This window comes from Capsicum annuum, chromosome 1 (genome assembly GCF_002878395.1).
Source record: "Capsicum annuum cultivar UCD-10X-F1 chromosome 1, UCD10Xv1.1, whole genome shotgun sequence".
NCBI classification, from domain to species: Eukaryota; Viridiplantae; Streptophyta; class Magnoliopsida; order Solanales; family Solanaceae; genus Capsicum; species Capsicum annuum.
In genome coordinates this window covers 20791190-20808673 of record NC_061111.1, presented here as the reverse complement: position 1 = coordinate 20808673, position 17484 = coordinate 20791190, and the positions used below count along the sequence as shown (strand labels likewise).

Here is a 17484-nt window from a genome sequence, read left to right as displayed (position 1 = left end):
ATAAATATTTAAAAAATTATTAAAAATAAAGTTTTCGAAGATTTGATGTATATAAACATCACAAAAGTGTGAAATAAATATTTAAAAATTTAACAAATATAATAAAAAAACTATTTGTAAATCTTAAACGGAAGAGATAGGGGACAAACGAATAAACAATATAATAAAGCAAAACATGAAACACAAAAGCTTTTTACAATTACATATTATTTTTACTCATATAAGATTTGATTAGAGATGGAGGAGGGGGGTGGAGGGGGGAAGGGGATAATTAAGAATCTATATCTTTAAATTATGAACAATATTCTTAAAAAAATATGAAACATAAAAGTTATTTTTACTATTATATGATTGTTTTTCGTATAGATTTGATTAGAGGTGGGAGAGGGATGAAGGGGGAAGGGTGTGGGGTGGAGATGGAGGTAAGGGTAGTTTTTTTTTTTTTTTTGTATTTCATAATTGAGATATAATATGACAGTTGATTTTGTTATAAGTCCTTGAATGTTTAAGGTAATATGATTTATCACTCGAAAGAGGCATTCAATATCAAACATTTCATGTGTGCATCCTGCGAGTACGTATACTAGTAATATTTAATAGCAAAATAGAATATGTAAAAAAAAATAGAATAAGTAAAAACTTTATATTTCTTACCAAATTATCCTTTATTAAAATAATATACTATTATTATTATTATTATTATTATTATTATTATTATTAATTAAGTGGGGTCTTATAAGTGGAACCAATAAGGGTAAAAGTGAAATTGTGATTTTGAATCTATATCTATAATCTATTGTCTATCTATATCTATAATCTATAATCTATATCTAGAATCTATAATATATTAAAAGTGTGAAAACCCTTAGAAAAGTGATTTGAACTTTTTGCCCTTTATTGAAAGTCTTTGTAATAGATAAAATTGTCTTTTACTACTTTTTTAATATTTAAAAATTTTAAATTAACTAAAATTTTTGTAATAAATCCTTCCATATTTGAACTATATAATATAGTTAAATTTATAAAAGAAAACTAACACAAAAAATAGAAAGTTTTTCGTGTAAAACTCATGATTTCCCGTGTACTACTTATGCTAGATTTGAGAATTTTTATTATTTAAGTATTCTATTAAATTGTTATTGTTAGAATATTTTTGTGGATTACGTGATTTATATAGTAAGAAACAAAACAATGGCATAAATAATTTGATATCATAATTAATTTTTAAATAATTTGCTTAGTAATAAAAATAACACTATCATAAATAATTTGATACCATAATATTTAATACTTTTTAATGGATTAGAATTTTACCTTGTATGAAAAAGGTTTTATACAATTCTATTTAAGTGATATTTTAGAACAAACATTACAAGAATCATGCTTTTTTTACTTCTATGATTGTTTTCTTCTTATTTTTTTTCTTTGATTCAAGTGTATTTTTGCATTCACAATCATCATCTTTCTTTATTTCTTTTAGTTAATAATTTTTAAGATTTCTATAAGTTGTACATATTCAACAATTTGACAATGAATTCTCACTTCTGATAATTTTTCATGTTTTTCTTTTGGTTGAGAAATTTCTGATCGAAAAAACTGAACATAAAAAGCATGTGACCGTCGAATTAAGTAGTCAGAAGAATCAAAGGTGCATCTCCTCCCGTTTTAAATTCACTTCCTATTGAGTCTTGAATGTTTCTTGCAAGTAGGACATGAGATTTTTAACCTGGCCCCTTGTTACTTTCTCAGATTTATATATATATATATATATATATATATATAAATAAAATCATATTTTAGTAAGTTACATGTAGATTCAATTTATATCTAAATACATACATAAATTTATAATTACGTTAGTTTCTTAAAATATGAGATATACGTGCAAAATACTATACTAAGCTAGTAGTTACTCCCTCCGTCTCAAATTACATTAAATTGAGATGACTTATTGATTAAGAAAAATAATTAATAACATGAGTTTACTATAATATTCCTACTAAATGGTGTTTATATTTTAATTTAAAGAGTATTAAATAAGGAAAAGTCATATTTTTTTAGACGTATAAAAAGAATAATGACATACAAAATGGGTGGGAGTGAGTAAATTATATTGCAAAGGAGAGAGGGAGGTAGTAAAAAATGGAAAGTAAGTTGAGCAAATTAATTAAAGGTGACAAAAAAGTTTCAAAACTAAAAAAGAGTGACACAAGTCTTAAATATTGAGTAGAGGTGACAATTTTAAAATTATTGTTAATGACACTAATTTTAAAACCCTCAAATTTTATTATTTACACAAAGATTCTTACTCCATATTTATATAAAGATCCCTACACCATCACCACTACTTCTCCTCCACACCTTTTTTATTGCCGCTCGCCGCCGCCACCTCCTCTTCCTCTATCACTATCACTATCATTGCCACATCTTCCAGATTCACTATTATTTTCTCCCTCTACATAACTATCGCATATTTTTCTTCTTTCTCCTCTACCACCGTCGCTATCAACACCACAACAAATGTCATCTTCTTATTCAGGATAACCACCAGTACCATCACCTCCATTTTTACTATAAATATCATTTTTTTGTGGGCTCCTCCTCCAATCAGATTTTTTTTCAAAAATTAAGTAAGTATTAAAGTTGCTGCAGCAACAGTCGAATTTGCTGCAAGAACTTCGATAGTTGTTGCAGTAACTTCGATAATTACTACAGCAACTTCGATAATTATTGTAACACAGCAACTAATAGTAGTTGTTGCAGCAATTACCGTAGTTGTTGCAGCAATTACCGTAGTTGTTGAAGCAACTCTCATAGTTGCTGAATTTACTAAATTATTTCTTCATTCATTTTTTAAAGAAATCAAAAAAATTCTTTTTGAATTTTTTAGTTTTTTTAAATAGTCCATGAAAATTAAAAAGGAAGAATATAATAAAAAGAGAAAGAAAAAGAAGAAGAGAAGATGGAATGAGAAAAATCGATAGAGAGAGAAAAAATAAAAAAGAAAAAAAAAAGATCGAAAAATAATAAAAAGGAGGGAGACTGTAAAATTTGGAATTTGAATTTAGAGAACTTTTTAAAAAATTAAAAAGTTTTTAAAAATTATATTTTACACTTTAATTAATTTAATAACAATTTAAATAAAACTCTGACCTATCATTTTTAATTTAAAAACTTTTTTTTCATCTCTCGCCTAATTTTATCAAGTAAGTTGAAGAGAAGATTAGATATTTTAATTAGAATGCCACGTAACCAACCAATACTTTGTTCCACCAAAATTGCGGCTCTACCTTTGAATTAGCAGACACCAGAAGAATCCTCCCTCCTCCTGACTCTCACCCACCGGTCACCGGAAAACTACCGGAATAGTAGATGGAAATGTCGGTAATTTTGGCTGACGTTTCGGTTGTTGTTCCGTCAGTTGCCGGCGGTCTGAAACATTCGTCGTATACATTTTCCGACTCTAAATCCATTCACTCTCCTTGTTTCTACAAAGTAAGCTTCTTCTTCTTCTTCTTCTTATGCCTAATGTGTTATTGTTACTTAGATAGGGGGCGTGGGGGAAAATGATTAGGATAGTCTATATATACAAGGTTAGTAGGTAGCATTACTGCGCTGCGCTGCTTTGCTGTCTCTTTCGTATTAGTAGGCGTAGTATTGCTCATGTAGTTTCTCATCTAGTTTCTACTCCTTCGATTTCTGTTACTACCTGTTGTTTAATGTACCGGGAGATTATAGTAGTATTTATTTTGTTCTAGTTTCTCTTCTGTTCCTATCAGTTATTTTTGTTATTATCTGTTGTTTGTTGTAGTTTCTGTTCGGTAGCTAGGGATTGTTTTGTTATTATCTGTTATTTCTTCGACTTGTGTTACTCCTTTTTGGGACTGCCGAATATCTTTTTCTTAAGCCGAGGGGGAAGGTAGGGTAAGGTTATGTACATTCTACCCAGAGGCGGATCCAGGATCCGGACTCTGCGGGTTCCAAGTAAACTTAACAATGGATGCGGAGAGAGGTGGCCGGTGAGGCTGAGGCCGTGACCTTTGCCGGCAATGCCAAAAACTCCGGCAGTAGCAGTAGCAAAGACCAAAAAAGCAGAGAACAATGATGATTTGGGAATTGGGATTTGAGAGGAATAGTTTTTTTTTTAATTTGAGGAGAGAAAATAAAATTATGCACTTTTTAATACAAATATTAACTGCTAATATTTGGAAAATAAAAGAAAAATTCAATATAATTACTATTAATACATATATAAAAAAGGGGTTGCCAACTAGTAGTTATTTGTGGCCTCACTTCAGCCTAAAATTAAGGGAAAAAGTAAGGCTGCCAGCAGAGGTCAAACCCACGACCTAGGGGGAGTAAATGCAACACTCTGCCACTCCGACCAAACAGCACTTCAATCTTGGGGGTGGCATGTTAATTATTTGACTATTTCCGTGTATATATATGTATATAGAGAGAGCTTCCGTCGAAGTTTGCGGGTGGCGTGGCACCCTCAACTCTCTTAATAGATCCGCCCCTGATTCTACCTTCCCAGACCCTGCTTTGTGGGACTACACTACATATCTTGTTGTTGTTGTTGTTGTTGTTGTTGCTGCTGTTGTTGTTGTTGTTGTATTCTGGTATTTTTACTGTTTGTAGTTTCATGATGTTGCTATTTTGGCCTTCTAATGCATGTTTAGCATTTCCGGAACTACCCAGGATCCCAATTTATGTGGGACTTCTTGCTTCTCGAGATTCTTCTCGAGATTCAAACTATGTGAATTTCGGTTAATATTTTAACATCTAAGTTTTTCGTCATGTTCACCTAAGAAGTATTTGTAACTTGCACTACTTGTCGTATCAACTTGAAGTAATTGTCCTATAGTTTTTCAATATCTAAATTTTAATTTTAAAATATTGAGTTGATCTAATTTAATTTAGTTTCAAAGAATAGTCAGATTGGCTCTCGAGATGTAAAAGTGCCACATAAGTTGGGGTGGCTGGAGTATTAAAAAGGAAGAAGAGATATGCTTGGTTAATTGTAGGATGGAGAAATAGTCGTAGTAATGATTACCCATAAAAAAAAGGTCCTAGTAATAACAAAGACTAGACAAAGTGTTATCTTAATATGACTGGGGAAATACTTGTTTGAGTTTATGAAGTGATAAAAGGTAAAAATTGACGGTTATTTGTTTATTGTTCCTATTTAGTTGAGAATAGAACTTTGATGGAAGAGTGATCCCAAATGGTTAAAGTCAAACAATTGATTGTGCATTGACATATGCTAATTACTCTGAATTTATAAACTCACAGCAGAATTTGATTCAGTATTCATTAGAGAAATACACAAAGAAGAAAGAAATTCCAGAGGCTGCGTTATTGTGTAAGCGAGAATGTGCTTAATAGACATTTGGATTGCCAGAATTATGGCAAAGGGGATGTAGAAATACAGTGTGCACTACTTCCTTGATTAACACCTGCTTTATATAAAATCTTCATGACGAGCGTAATGCAGATTGAAAGGTACTCAGAACGCCCCAAGCTTAATATGGTATGTGTTTGGCTCGAGTACAAAATTCATTGTTTCATAGATTTGAGAAAGAATATTTGCTTACTCTACGGCTTTGCAAGAAAATGTTGAATTAAAATAGTCTAGCAAGACGATACTTACAGTTGTTGAGGAAATAAGCCGGGAAGTATTCTTAAGCACTTTGAACCTTGAAAGTGTTCCAGAGCAATTGAGTATTGCATATATCATTTTGTAAGGAACCATAGTTTAACATGGAAATAGGATTCGTGATCCCTAACTGGAATCTGCAGGTTCAGTCCTCTTTCCGGTTATAAGTAATGGTTTTTTTCTCACAAAGGCGGCACTACCCAGTGCAAATATAAACAAGATGAAGGACTTAAGCATCTCTATCTATGATACAACGGTCAGTGAAGTCAAAAGACTGTTTTAATGATATGCATATTTCATATTTATGAAATGATAGACAATGTAGACATTTAGATTTTAATGAAGTGCTGTTGTTTTTCCTTCAAAAAATCTGGAGTTCCTCTTCTTCCACATTGTCCATATGGTGCACAGAGATATAGTGTTCTGTAAAACCTTGAGCTGCTTTGCCATTCTCTGACCTCCTCATCCTTCACATTGTTTGGAATTGTCTATCGTACTCTGTATAGGTTTTTGAACATGCTCTATAAAAATGAAGAAACAGATGTTCTGAATCTTCTTTTTATCTGGAACACTGATAGCATCTACTGCGGGATGTAGAGCCCCTTCTCTGTAGTTTCTGTTGAGTGAGGCTGGACTTGTGTATTGGTATCCATATGAATCAGTTCACCTTTTGAACGTGCTCTATAAAAAGGAAGAAACAGATGTTCTGAAACTTCTTTTTCCCTGGAACACTGATAGCATATTGCTGGATATAGAGCCCCTTCTCTGTAGTTTCCATTGACTGAGGCTGGATTTTCTTATTGGTGTCCATGTGAATCAGTTCACCTTTTGAGATATTTATTTTTTGTACAAACTTCCCAGGGCCATATCTTTCTCTACCACTTTATCCCCTTAGGTTATAGCATGACCTGACAGTGAAAGAGAGTCGTCTTCACTGCTTTCCATATAAATAATTAGGCTTTTGGGATCACCATATGGCATTCTCTCAAAAACAACAACAAAAACAAATCTAGAGGTGAGGTAGAAAGGCTGTTTCCGATAGACCCCCCCCCCCCCCCCGGCTCAAGACAAAAACAGTCTGGAAAAAGACGTAATATAAGTACAAGAAACAATAGGTAGTAACAAAACAATATATAGTAATAGAAACAAGACTACCACAAAATAATACTACAATCGATCTACCCGACACAACAAACATCACCAAAACTCCAAGAACAAGAAAATACAAACGTAGTTCTACGACTCCCATTTCAGAATAAACGAAGTCGCTATCTGTTTCACAGTTCTGGAAATTCCTTCCGAATTTTAGCTTGTCTGTTATCTATCATTCTGCATTCGATAATAGTATCTTGATTCTTGGTAATGCATACAGATCAATATATGTTTTCTTTAAGGGATCACCTTATAAACATGCATGGTGAGTGGTGACACACTTTGATCTTCTTACCATTGACCCCCTCAGTACAAACCTATGTAATTCAGCCAATAGGTTCCTTATATCTTCCATACAGAAAATTGAGCAACATTATTGCTTTGGTGCCCAAGGGTGATATGCATGTTCAGTCATCTTTCTAATCTTACTATCCCTTGTAATTACAGCTGTCAATTGGGCTCTATGCGCCACATCAGGGTGTCTCATTCTCGACTAGCTTCAGCTTTTTAATCTTTGAGGCTGCTGAAGCTAAACCCTGAGATCACTATTCGAACTTGGACCTATATAAATATTAGAATATCAAAAACTAACCAGCAAATTTGAGGTACAAGGGTTTAAAATGTATATGGTGGACTGTGTGGATGGAAGGAAATGCAAGGTATTTTGGAGGGAATAGTTGTACCATAAACAGATTGAAGTGAAAATGTATTTTGTCGTTATAATTCTGGTATAAATAAAGCTTTGTAGAGGATGATGAATCCTAAGTAGATTTCATAGGTTCCATGTGAAGATCTGCAATTAATTCTTGGAAGATGAACAGATTTTTGGTCTCTGTTTAGAATTTGTAAATAGGGTGGCCCGCATTCCCTAAATGGTGATGAATACACTGTTACGATTGCCAAAAAAAAAAAAAAAAAAAAAGGTACAAGGTAATAGAGCATGTACCACATGTTAAGATATGTTAGATCCTAAAGTGTAAATTGGGAAAGTATAAGTGTGCATTTGGAAAGTAGCTTAGGATTATATGTTAAGGATTACGTGGCACAGCTTACGCCACGTGTTTGCGTGACAACCATTGGATGAGATGAAATAAACGGATGGGATGGATTCTTTATTAAAGTGATGAATGGCTAGATGATAGGTGACAGCTGGATTAGGCCAAGCGGTTATTTATCAACACAAGTGCAGCTGAGTGAAAGGAGATTTTGGACTGGTAGTTATTTTTTGTTCTCTTTCTTTTTTCCATCTTCCCCGATTAATTCCGTCTCCCCATTAATGCACTATCACAGGTTACAGAGCTGGAAGCTTATCAATGGAGTTTGGTTCGCAGTAATCTTGTAGTAGTGGACACTATTGTAACAACTGTACTGAAATATTATCAATAAAATCCCAATTCTGCTCGATTGTGTTTTCGATTTCTCTCTTGCGATTCAATTACGATTTTTAGGGACATAACAATTGGTATCAAAGCCACTCTTGGCACCTGAGGGTACAGCACAGACACAACAATGACGGTTACAGAAGCTAGGGCCAAAGCCATGGAGGTAAATGTCAGAAAATTGGAGTCTCAATTACATGAATTCATAGCAGAATCAACCAAAAAATCAGAGGTTACAGACGCGAAACTGGATGATCTGGCTAAGAAATTTGATGTGTTGCTGGAGAAGATGCTTCCAACACAACTTGGAGTGTTGGGTGGTACACCAGTAGTGCACCCATCAGCGGTAGATGGTCCTAATTGCAGACAATGGGGTGATTATGTGTGCCCAAATATGACGATGGAGAGACCCCAGCATCATCATTACAGTTCCAAGATTGAGTTTCCCTATTTTGATGGCACCCTTGGAGCTGATCCCTGTTAATGGTTACGTAGATGTGAGGTATTATGATTATAATCATATCACGAATCCAATGCAAAAATTAGATGAAGCAGTCCTACATTTGACAGGGAGGGCAGAGTCGTGGTACTTCTCGTATCAGTTGATTGGAGGTGGAGTCACTTGGCAAGAGTTCTCCGAGGAATTGTGCAAAAGGTTCCAAGATGCTGAGAACAGTAAGTTCAATTTAATTGGGGAATTCAAGAAAATTTCACAAACTGGTACTGTCAACGAGTATTTGGAATGCTTTGAGGATTTGAAAGCTTGGGTTTTGATTCGAAACCTTACTATCCCTGAGGAGTTTTTTTTGGAGTTCTTTGTGGAAGGGCTTAAGGAAGAAATCAGGCACACTGTCAAGATGCTTAACCCATATACCTTGAGTCAAGCAGTGGAGAAATCTAGGCATCAAGAGAAGGTGATGGAGTCCTTGATCAAGAAGAATGGGACTGGTTGGGGAAGGGGATCATGGACAACCAATTTTCCCTAAATTTCCAATTCCAACTTAGTTCAGACTAATAAAGGGACAGCAGCTAATGGGACTACTCAGAGCAACAAACTATTTGAGCTTCGAAAAGCACAGGGCTTATGCTATAGATGTGGAGAGAAATATTTTGCTGGCCATCAATGCAAGCCTAAGCAACTTAATGCCATGACTGTTGCTACGGACTTACCTGAAGAAGAAGGGAATGACGATGTGACATTAGAGGAAAATCAACTGCAAAAAGGGGAAATTATGGATGAAGCCATAAGTTTGAATGCCTTGTCAGGTGTAGAGATGCCTAACACCATCAGATTACGAGGGGAAGCTAAGAAGAACAGTCTAACCATTTTGGTTGACTCAGGTAGTACACATAGTTTTTTGGATCAGGAAACTGCAAAAAAAATCGGTTGTCCTATTACTTGAGCTGTTCCTATGAGAGTCACGGTAGCTGATGAAAATCACATCTTGAGCTGACACACTTGCGCCAAGTTTAAGTGGAAAATTCATGGAGTGGAGTTTGAAGACTCCATAAGACTCTTGAGGTTGGGAGTTAATAATATGGTATTAGGAGGTGATTGGATAAAGGTGCACAATCCAGTTCTGTGACTACAAAATACAGGTTACTCATTTGGGTAAGAGGGTAGAATTGAGAGGGATCTACCATCAAGGAGAGTTGAAGAGTATGTATGTTAGAGGGGTCAAACAGTTACTGAAGAAAGGATAAATTGTTTGGGCCCACCTTTTTACCTTATCAGCTTCAGATGTTGCAGAAGAGAATGCAATACCTACTGTGATCAACCATGTGTTGCAAGAATTTCCTGATGTGTTTGCTGAGCCCACAACACTGCCACCTGGTAGAAGCCATGATCACCACATTCCCCTGAAATCAAATGCAATTCTTGTCAGCATCAGACCTTATAGATACAAAAAATGGGAGTTGGAGATTTTGCATAGACTATAGAGAATTGAACAACATGACCATCAAAGATAAGTTACCCATTCCTTTGATGGACGATTTGATGGATGAACTGAATGGGTATTACATTTACTCTAAAATTGACTTAAGGGTTGGTTATCATCAAATTAGGATGTGGATTGAGGACATTCCTAAAACTGCATTTAGAACACATCAAAGGCACTACGAATTCAAGGTCATGCCCTTTGGCTTGACTAATGCTCCTGCCACTTTTCAGTCCCTTATGAATCAGGTGTTCAACCCCTACTTAAGGAAATTTGTGCTTGTGTTCTTTGACGATATACTGATCTATAGTGCATCACTTCAAGATCATGTCGTTCACCTCAGAAAGGTACTTGCAATCCTGAGGAAAGAGCAATTGTTTGTTAAGCTATCCAAGTGTTCTTTTGCCCAAGCTAAGGTTGAGTATTTGGGTCACATAATCACACAGGAAGGGGTGGCTACTGACCCTGCTAAGGTGGAAGCTATGGCAAGTTGGCCCATTCCCAAGACAATCAAAGCATTGAGGGGTTTCTTAGGTCTAACAGGTTACTACAGGAGGTTTATTAGATCTTATGGAACAATCAGTAGACCACTCACCAATTTGCTGAAAAAGAATGCCTTCCATTGGGATACATCAGCTGACACTGCTTTTCTACTTCTAAAGCAAGCTATGATATCTGCTCCAGTTCTAGCTTTAGCCAACTTTTCCAAGGTCTTTGTGGTAGAGACTGATGCATGTTCTACTGGTATAGGAGCTGTTTTTATGCAAGACAACAGGCCTATAGATTTTTTTAACAAGGCCCTAGCGCCTAAACACCTAGGACTATCTACATATAAGAAGGAATTCTTGGTTGTTTTATCCGCTATTGATAGATAGAGACATTACCTCCAAAGGGCTCACTTCATCATAAAAACCGACCACCAGAGCTTGAAATATTTGCTAGAGCAAAGGCTGCATACTATACTACAGCAAAAAGTATTGACCAAGCTCCTTGGATTACACTATGAGGTACAGTATAAAAAGGGTACTGAGAACAGAGTTGCAAATGCCCTATCTAGAAAAGGAGAGGAAGTTGCGGAATGCCATGCTATTTCTTCTGTTGAACCTACATGGATGCAGGAAGTGAGTTTGAGCTACGACTTTGATCCTGTTGCAGCTCAATTGTTGACAGAACTTATTACTCTACCTAGATCCAAGCCTCACTATTCATTGTCTCAAGGAGTTATCCGGTATGACCACAGAATTTATGTAAGAAAGGGCACTAATTTGAGGCTCAAAATTTTCCAGGCCTTTCATCTCTCTCCCCTGGGAGTACATTCTGTTCAACAAGTGACGTATCGCTGAGTCAAGGGGTTGTTCTATTCGCCTAATATGAAGGTTGATATTATTCAGTGGGTCTCGGAATGCGACACCTGTCAGAAGACCCAAACAGAAAATGTCCTCTCCCCTGGTCTTCTTCAACCCTTACCCATCCCTGAGCTTCCTTGGCATGACATAGCCATGGACTTTATAGATGGTCTTCCAGTTTCAGGTCATAAAAATGCTGTCTTGATTGTAGTTGATCGACGAACCAAGTATGCACATTTTCTTACCCTTAAACATCCCTACACTGCTCAAGATGTGGCTGATTTGTTCCTGAGAGAGGTTTACAAGCTACATGGTCTCCCTCAGAGTATTGTGTCTGATCGTGACCCCGTTTTTACTAGCCAATTTTGTCAAACTTTCTTCAAATCTGTGGGCACTCAACTCAAACTATCAACCTCCTACCACCCCCAAACCGATGGTCAAACGGAGCGTTTAAATCGTTGTCTTGAATACTATTTAAGGGCTAGGACCTTTAACAATCCTAAACAGTGGACCACCTGGCTACCTCTGGTTGAGTAGTGGTACAACACTAACCACCATACTGCTCTCAATACCACTCCTTTTCAGGCCTTGTATGGGTTTCCCCCACCCCACATTCCGCTTGGCCCCCTTCCATAGCCTACCCAATCCCAGGAAGGGTTGTACTTGACTCACCGAAAACAACTCTTGCACTCTCTGAAGGACAATCTTGTCCAGGCTCAGTCGCGTATGAAGTTTTATGCCGATCGAAATAGATCAGAACGTGTGCTCTAGGAGGGTGACTTAGGTTATCTCTAACTCCAGCCTTACCGTCAGACTTCATTAGCTATCTGACGAAATTTGAAATTGAGTGCTCGCTACTATGGACCCTACAAGATCTTGCAGAGAATAGGTGCAGTAGCTACCGTTTGGAATTGTCTGCTGGTTCCACCACCCACCCTGTTTTCCATGTTTCGCAGCTGAAATATCGCATTGGTCCTTCTGTTGTACCACACAGTCAGGCCCCGATCTGTGATGACGATGGTTTAGTTATTGTGCAGCCATTGGCCATTCTTCAGCGTCGCATGGTGAAGGAGAACAACACCGCTACAGTGAAGGTTTTGGTCTATTGGACTAATTTTAGCCCTGAGGAAGCAACCTGGGAGGACTGGAATTACTTTCGCCATCAATTTCGGCATTTGCAGCTCAATCTCGACCTTGAGGACAAGGTCGTTTGGTCGGAGGGGTATTGTTAGATCCTAAAGTGTGAATTGGGAAAGTAGCTTAGGATTATATGTTAAGGATTACGTGGCACAACTTAGGCCATGTGTTCGCGTGACAACCATTGGATGAGATGAAATAAACGAACGGGATGGATTCTTCATTAAAGTGATGAACGGCTAGATGATAGGTGACAGCTGGATTAGGCCAAGTAGTTATATATCAACACAAGTGCAGCTGAGTGAAAGGAGATTTTGGACTGGTAGTTATTTTTTGTTCTCTTTCTTTTTTCCTTCTTCCTCGATTAATTCGTTCTCCCCATTAACGCACTATCATAGGTTACAGAGATGGAAGCTTATCAATGGAGTTTGGTTCGCAGTAATCTTGTAGTAGTGGACACTATTGTAACAACTGTACTGAAATATTATCAATAAAATCCCAATTCTGTTCGATTGAGTTTTCGATTTCTCTCTTGCGATTCAATTACGATTTTTAGGGACATAACAAGATATCTCATGATTGATTTAGTATCTCATAGTGATTTGGTTTCCTTTTAGGAGAAGATCACAATTCTTTATCAGTTGATTCTTTCCTTCCTTAGTTTGTGTTCTCTTGTATATATTCACATACATATCAATGAAATCAAACAACTTCATCTTCATTCTCTACATCCTAACTATGTCTGTCATCTCAAAAAGGCTATCTGCGGACTGCGACAAGCTCCTAAAGCCTGGTATGATACACTCACTGATTCTCTGATCAGAATGGGATTTCGTATGTCTGAATTTGATAATTCTTTGTTTGTTCTGCATAACTTGGGTGTAACTATTTATATACTAATATATGTGGACGACATCATATTCACGGGCAACAATGAAACACTCCTTCAAGAAGTCATTACTTCTCTTTCCAAAAGATTTTCTCTTAAATCTTGGCTTACTGCACTATTTCTTGGGCATTGAGGTTCACATGGATGCCAACGGTCTGTTTCTTAGTCAATCTAAGTATATTCAAGAGGTATTGCATGACACTCAAATGCAAGACTGCAAAGGCATTCAGTCCCCAATGAGTACATCTGAGGCACTACTAGCAGATGACGGAGCCCTTAAAACTGATGGCAAAGAGTATAGGAGTGTACTTGGTAAACTTCAGTACCTTTCTTTTACCAAACCAGATATCAGATATTCGGTAAACAAGCTTACTTAGTTCAACAACTCTCCCTGCGTGGTTCATTGGAAGGCTGTTAAATGCATCCTTCGGTACCTCAGAGAAAGAGAAACATCCCAGAATGGTATTCATATTTCTCCACATCGGTCCACTGATCTTTATTCCTATGCTGATTGGGCGGGTGATATTAATGATCGCCGCTTAATCTTTGGCTACCAGCAGATGCTACCCAAGTCAGGTGTTGTCTCGTCACACCTAACTTGTGGTGGGGGCATAATAGAGCACGTACCACATGTTAAGATATCTCATGATTGATTTAGTATCTCATAGTGATTTATTTTCCATTTAGGAGAAGATCACAACTCTTTATTAGTTGGTTCTTTCCTTACTTAGTTTCTTTCCTTACTTAATTTGTGTTCTCTTGTATATATACACATACATATCAATGAAATCAAACAACTTCATCTTCATTCTGTACATTTATACAAGGGGTTACGTCAAGTAGGTAGATCTATTTCACCTATCGTGCAAGATTATAAATTTATCTACTAGTCAGTGATTAAAAGTTGAATTTGTTTCATGTAACTGACATTAAATTGGTAAAATAATAGAAATAGTCTTTTAGAAGTGGCAGTGACTGATATAGAGGTGGTTGCATTATGCATGTGATCGAGAAAAAACATCTATGTATCAATAACTTGTTCTTGAACATCGGGCAGTTTGGTACACTTGAAATGTGTTCAGATCTCTTCTAGGGATTGTTTTGTTTAGCTTAATCAGTGCATGAAACATCTTGTTTGTGTTGAAATTTTATTTGATCAGCTGAAAAGATATGAAATTTGGATTTTTCTCCTGTAAATATATCTGTGACTAAAAGTAAAGTTTTACTTTGAGTTCAAAAATTTGAACTTCATTTGTGCCGTTTTGTATGCTTGACTGATAGAATTTGGGAACATTTAATCTGATTTAAGGGTTGTTTCCTTGTTTACCCCTTAACTTTTTGGTCGGGGGCTTGAGAGAAGAGAAGGGTTAGGGTGGGTTGGAGCCGTGAGGGGGCTTGTGTGGTCAAATAGTTGTGCGTCATTGTATTCTCTGCGGCATCATGTAATACATATTTCCTCAAGCAGTAAAAAAGAAGGTTTCCATTTAGCTGATTATACAGTTGTATGTCAATGTTCTTGATGAAGGGTCGCGAAGATGCAGTGCTTTCTAGCTTCCAGTAGCTCACAAGAGAAATTTCTTTAGAGACCTGTAGCAATCTTACATTTATTGCCTTTAGTAATTTTAATTTCTTCTGCAGAGCTCTCCATCTTTTTCTGTTCCGAGGCTAGGAATTGGGCCAGGGAAGGCCCAAACCAGAAGCTGGACAACAAGAGCAACGACATCAGGAAGTTCTGGAGGTGATTTGGTCCCAGTTGCTCCTGTTCAGTTGGAGTCAGCTGTTGGTCAATTTTTATCACAGATGTTGAAAACCCATCCGCATCTGCTTCCTGCAGCTATTGAACAGCAGCTGGAGAACCTTCAGAATGAAAGGGATACCCAATTAAAGGAAAATCAATCTTCATCCAAAGATGTCCTCCATAAGTAATTTATTTTACCTTTGCTTCTTTATGTTTGCTTAGGGTGACATATTTCAGTAATTATTTCCTGCCCAACGGTAAACATAACAGCCAATATTATTTTGAATTTCAGGAGAATAGCCGAAGTCAGAGAGAAAGAAAGGCGGAAAGTATTAGATGAGATTCTGTACTGCTTAATCGTACATAAATTTGTAGACAATGACATTTCTATGATCCCAAAAATATCTGAAACATCAGATCCTACAGGAAGTGTGGGTTTTTGGCCAAATCAAGAGCAGAAGCTAGAATCTGTACACTCGCCTGATGCATTTGAAATGATCATCAGCCACATATCTTTAGTTCTTGGTGAGCGTGCTGTGGGGCCTCTCGATAGCATTGTTCAAATGAGCAAAGTCAAACTTGGTAAGCTCTATGCTGCTTCTATTATGTATGGATATTTCCTCAAAAGGGTTGATGAGCGTTATCAACTTGAGAGAACTATGAGTAAGCCTCCTGAGAGTTTCCAGATCTCAACGAATCCTGATGAGCCAGCAGCACCAAGACAACTATGGGATCCAAATTCATTGATAGAAATGTACCCTGAAGATGGTGACAGAGAAGGATATATGGATTCTGATATTGAGAGAAAATCAGAGAGGCTGAGATCGTATGTGATGTATTTGGATGCGGAAACACTACAGAGATATGCGACCTTAAGATCAATGGAAGCAATTAGTGTGATTGAAAAGCAGACACAAGCATTGTTTGGAAGGCCTGATATTAAAGTTTCTGGTGATGGTTCCCTAGATGTATCTAATGATGAAGTTCTGTCTGTTACATACTCTAGTTTGACCATGCTGGTGCTAGAGGCAGTTGCTTTTGGATCATTTTTGTGGGAGGCAGAAAGCTATGTTGAGTCACAATATCATATAATTAATAGCTAGAGATATTCTTTTGTACTTCAACAGGAAATATTTATTGATCTTCTAGCTCTGTAAATTGTTTACTCATTCGAACCCACTACGCATGCATTTTGTATCTGATAATCATCAGGCTCATATTCACCTCTTTTTACATGTATACTGCTGTATGATACAAATCCAAATTTCTAGGCTTCCAACTCCAGAAAATGCTGGTTTTTTAGTGTGTCAGTTCCTGCAGTCCATGAATATGCAGAGCACTCTTGAGTGTCATTCACACCCAGTTGTACGCAACCACTTCAGGTCTCCAGGTGAACATCCATTGGTCGAGGAAACCTAGGACCAGTCACATACTCATTGATTCTCAATGGACTGTTCGAGCTGCCCCTGGAGCAAGAGCAGGGTGCTCGTGCAGGCCGAGGGACAGACAGGGAATGGTTTCCTTAAGGGCTCCTCCCTGGTCGTCGAACAGCCAAATTAAAAATAGGAAAAACTTTATTGTTTCCTCTTTGGTTTTCAATATTTGTTTATTTTATTATCATCCGGTAATGGTATTCCTGTCTTCAGCTTCTTATATTCTGTTTTCACTACTGTATTTGCTTTAATACTTGATTTCCGATATGAGTTACTTGAGTCGAGTTTCTATTAGAAACAACTTCTCTATCTCCACAAGGCAGGGGTAAGGCTGCATCAACACCACCCTCCGAAAACCCCACTTGTGGGATTACACTAGATATGTTTTTGTTGTTGCTGCTTCTTATATCCTGTTGAACAGTCGAGCCCTTGTGATACTGGTGAGCTCATAGAGCCATCAATCATCATTACAATTCTGGTGGAAGCTTCTAAATTGCACATACAGTTTGTGTCATAACTTTAGCCCCAAACATGATCAAGATATCTGACTTATTTTGCTGATATACAGTCTTCACCCTGCCCATTGCATAATCATCACTGCAGTGAAGTGGGAGTTTCATACTCATCTCATGCATGATGCAGCCAGCTAATGAAGCCTATCTATAAAGAGTTGCCAGGTCAGTTATCTTTCTTTGAGGAAGTTGTGTAACTTCTTGTTTTGTTTTGGGAGTTTCATGAATCCAGAATTAGAAGTGTCATGTTCATCTAGAAAACTAGAAAAGCCAAAAAGCTTTAGTGAAATGATTTTGTG

The 17484-nt window shown here is 36.9% G+C and overlaps 1 protein-coding gene across 1 annotated transcript; it reads left to right on the top strand.

Moving 5' to 3' along the window:
* Nucleotides 1-3164: 3164 nt before the first annotated feature.
* Nucleotides 3165-16479, top strand: LOC107869483 (UV-B-induced protein At3g17800, chloroplastic). Its single transcript, XM_016716025.2, has 3 exons — nt 3165-3495; nt 15141-15424; nt 15533-16479. The coding sequence occupies exons 1-3, from the start codon at nt 3373-3375 to the stop codon at nt 16341-16343; spliced, it is 1218 nt and encodes a 405-aa protein (XP_016571511.1). The 5' UTR covers nt 3165-3372; the 3' UTR covers nt 16344-16479.
* The last annotated feature ends 1005 nt before the right edge of the window (nt 16480-17484 follow it).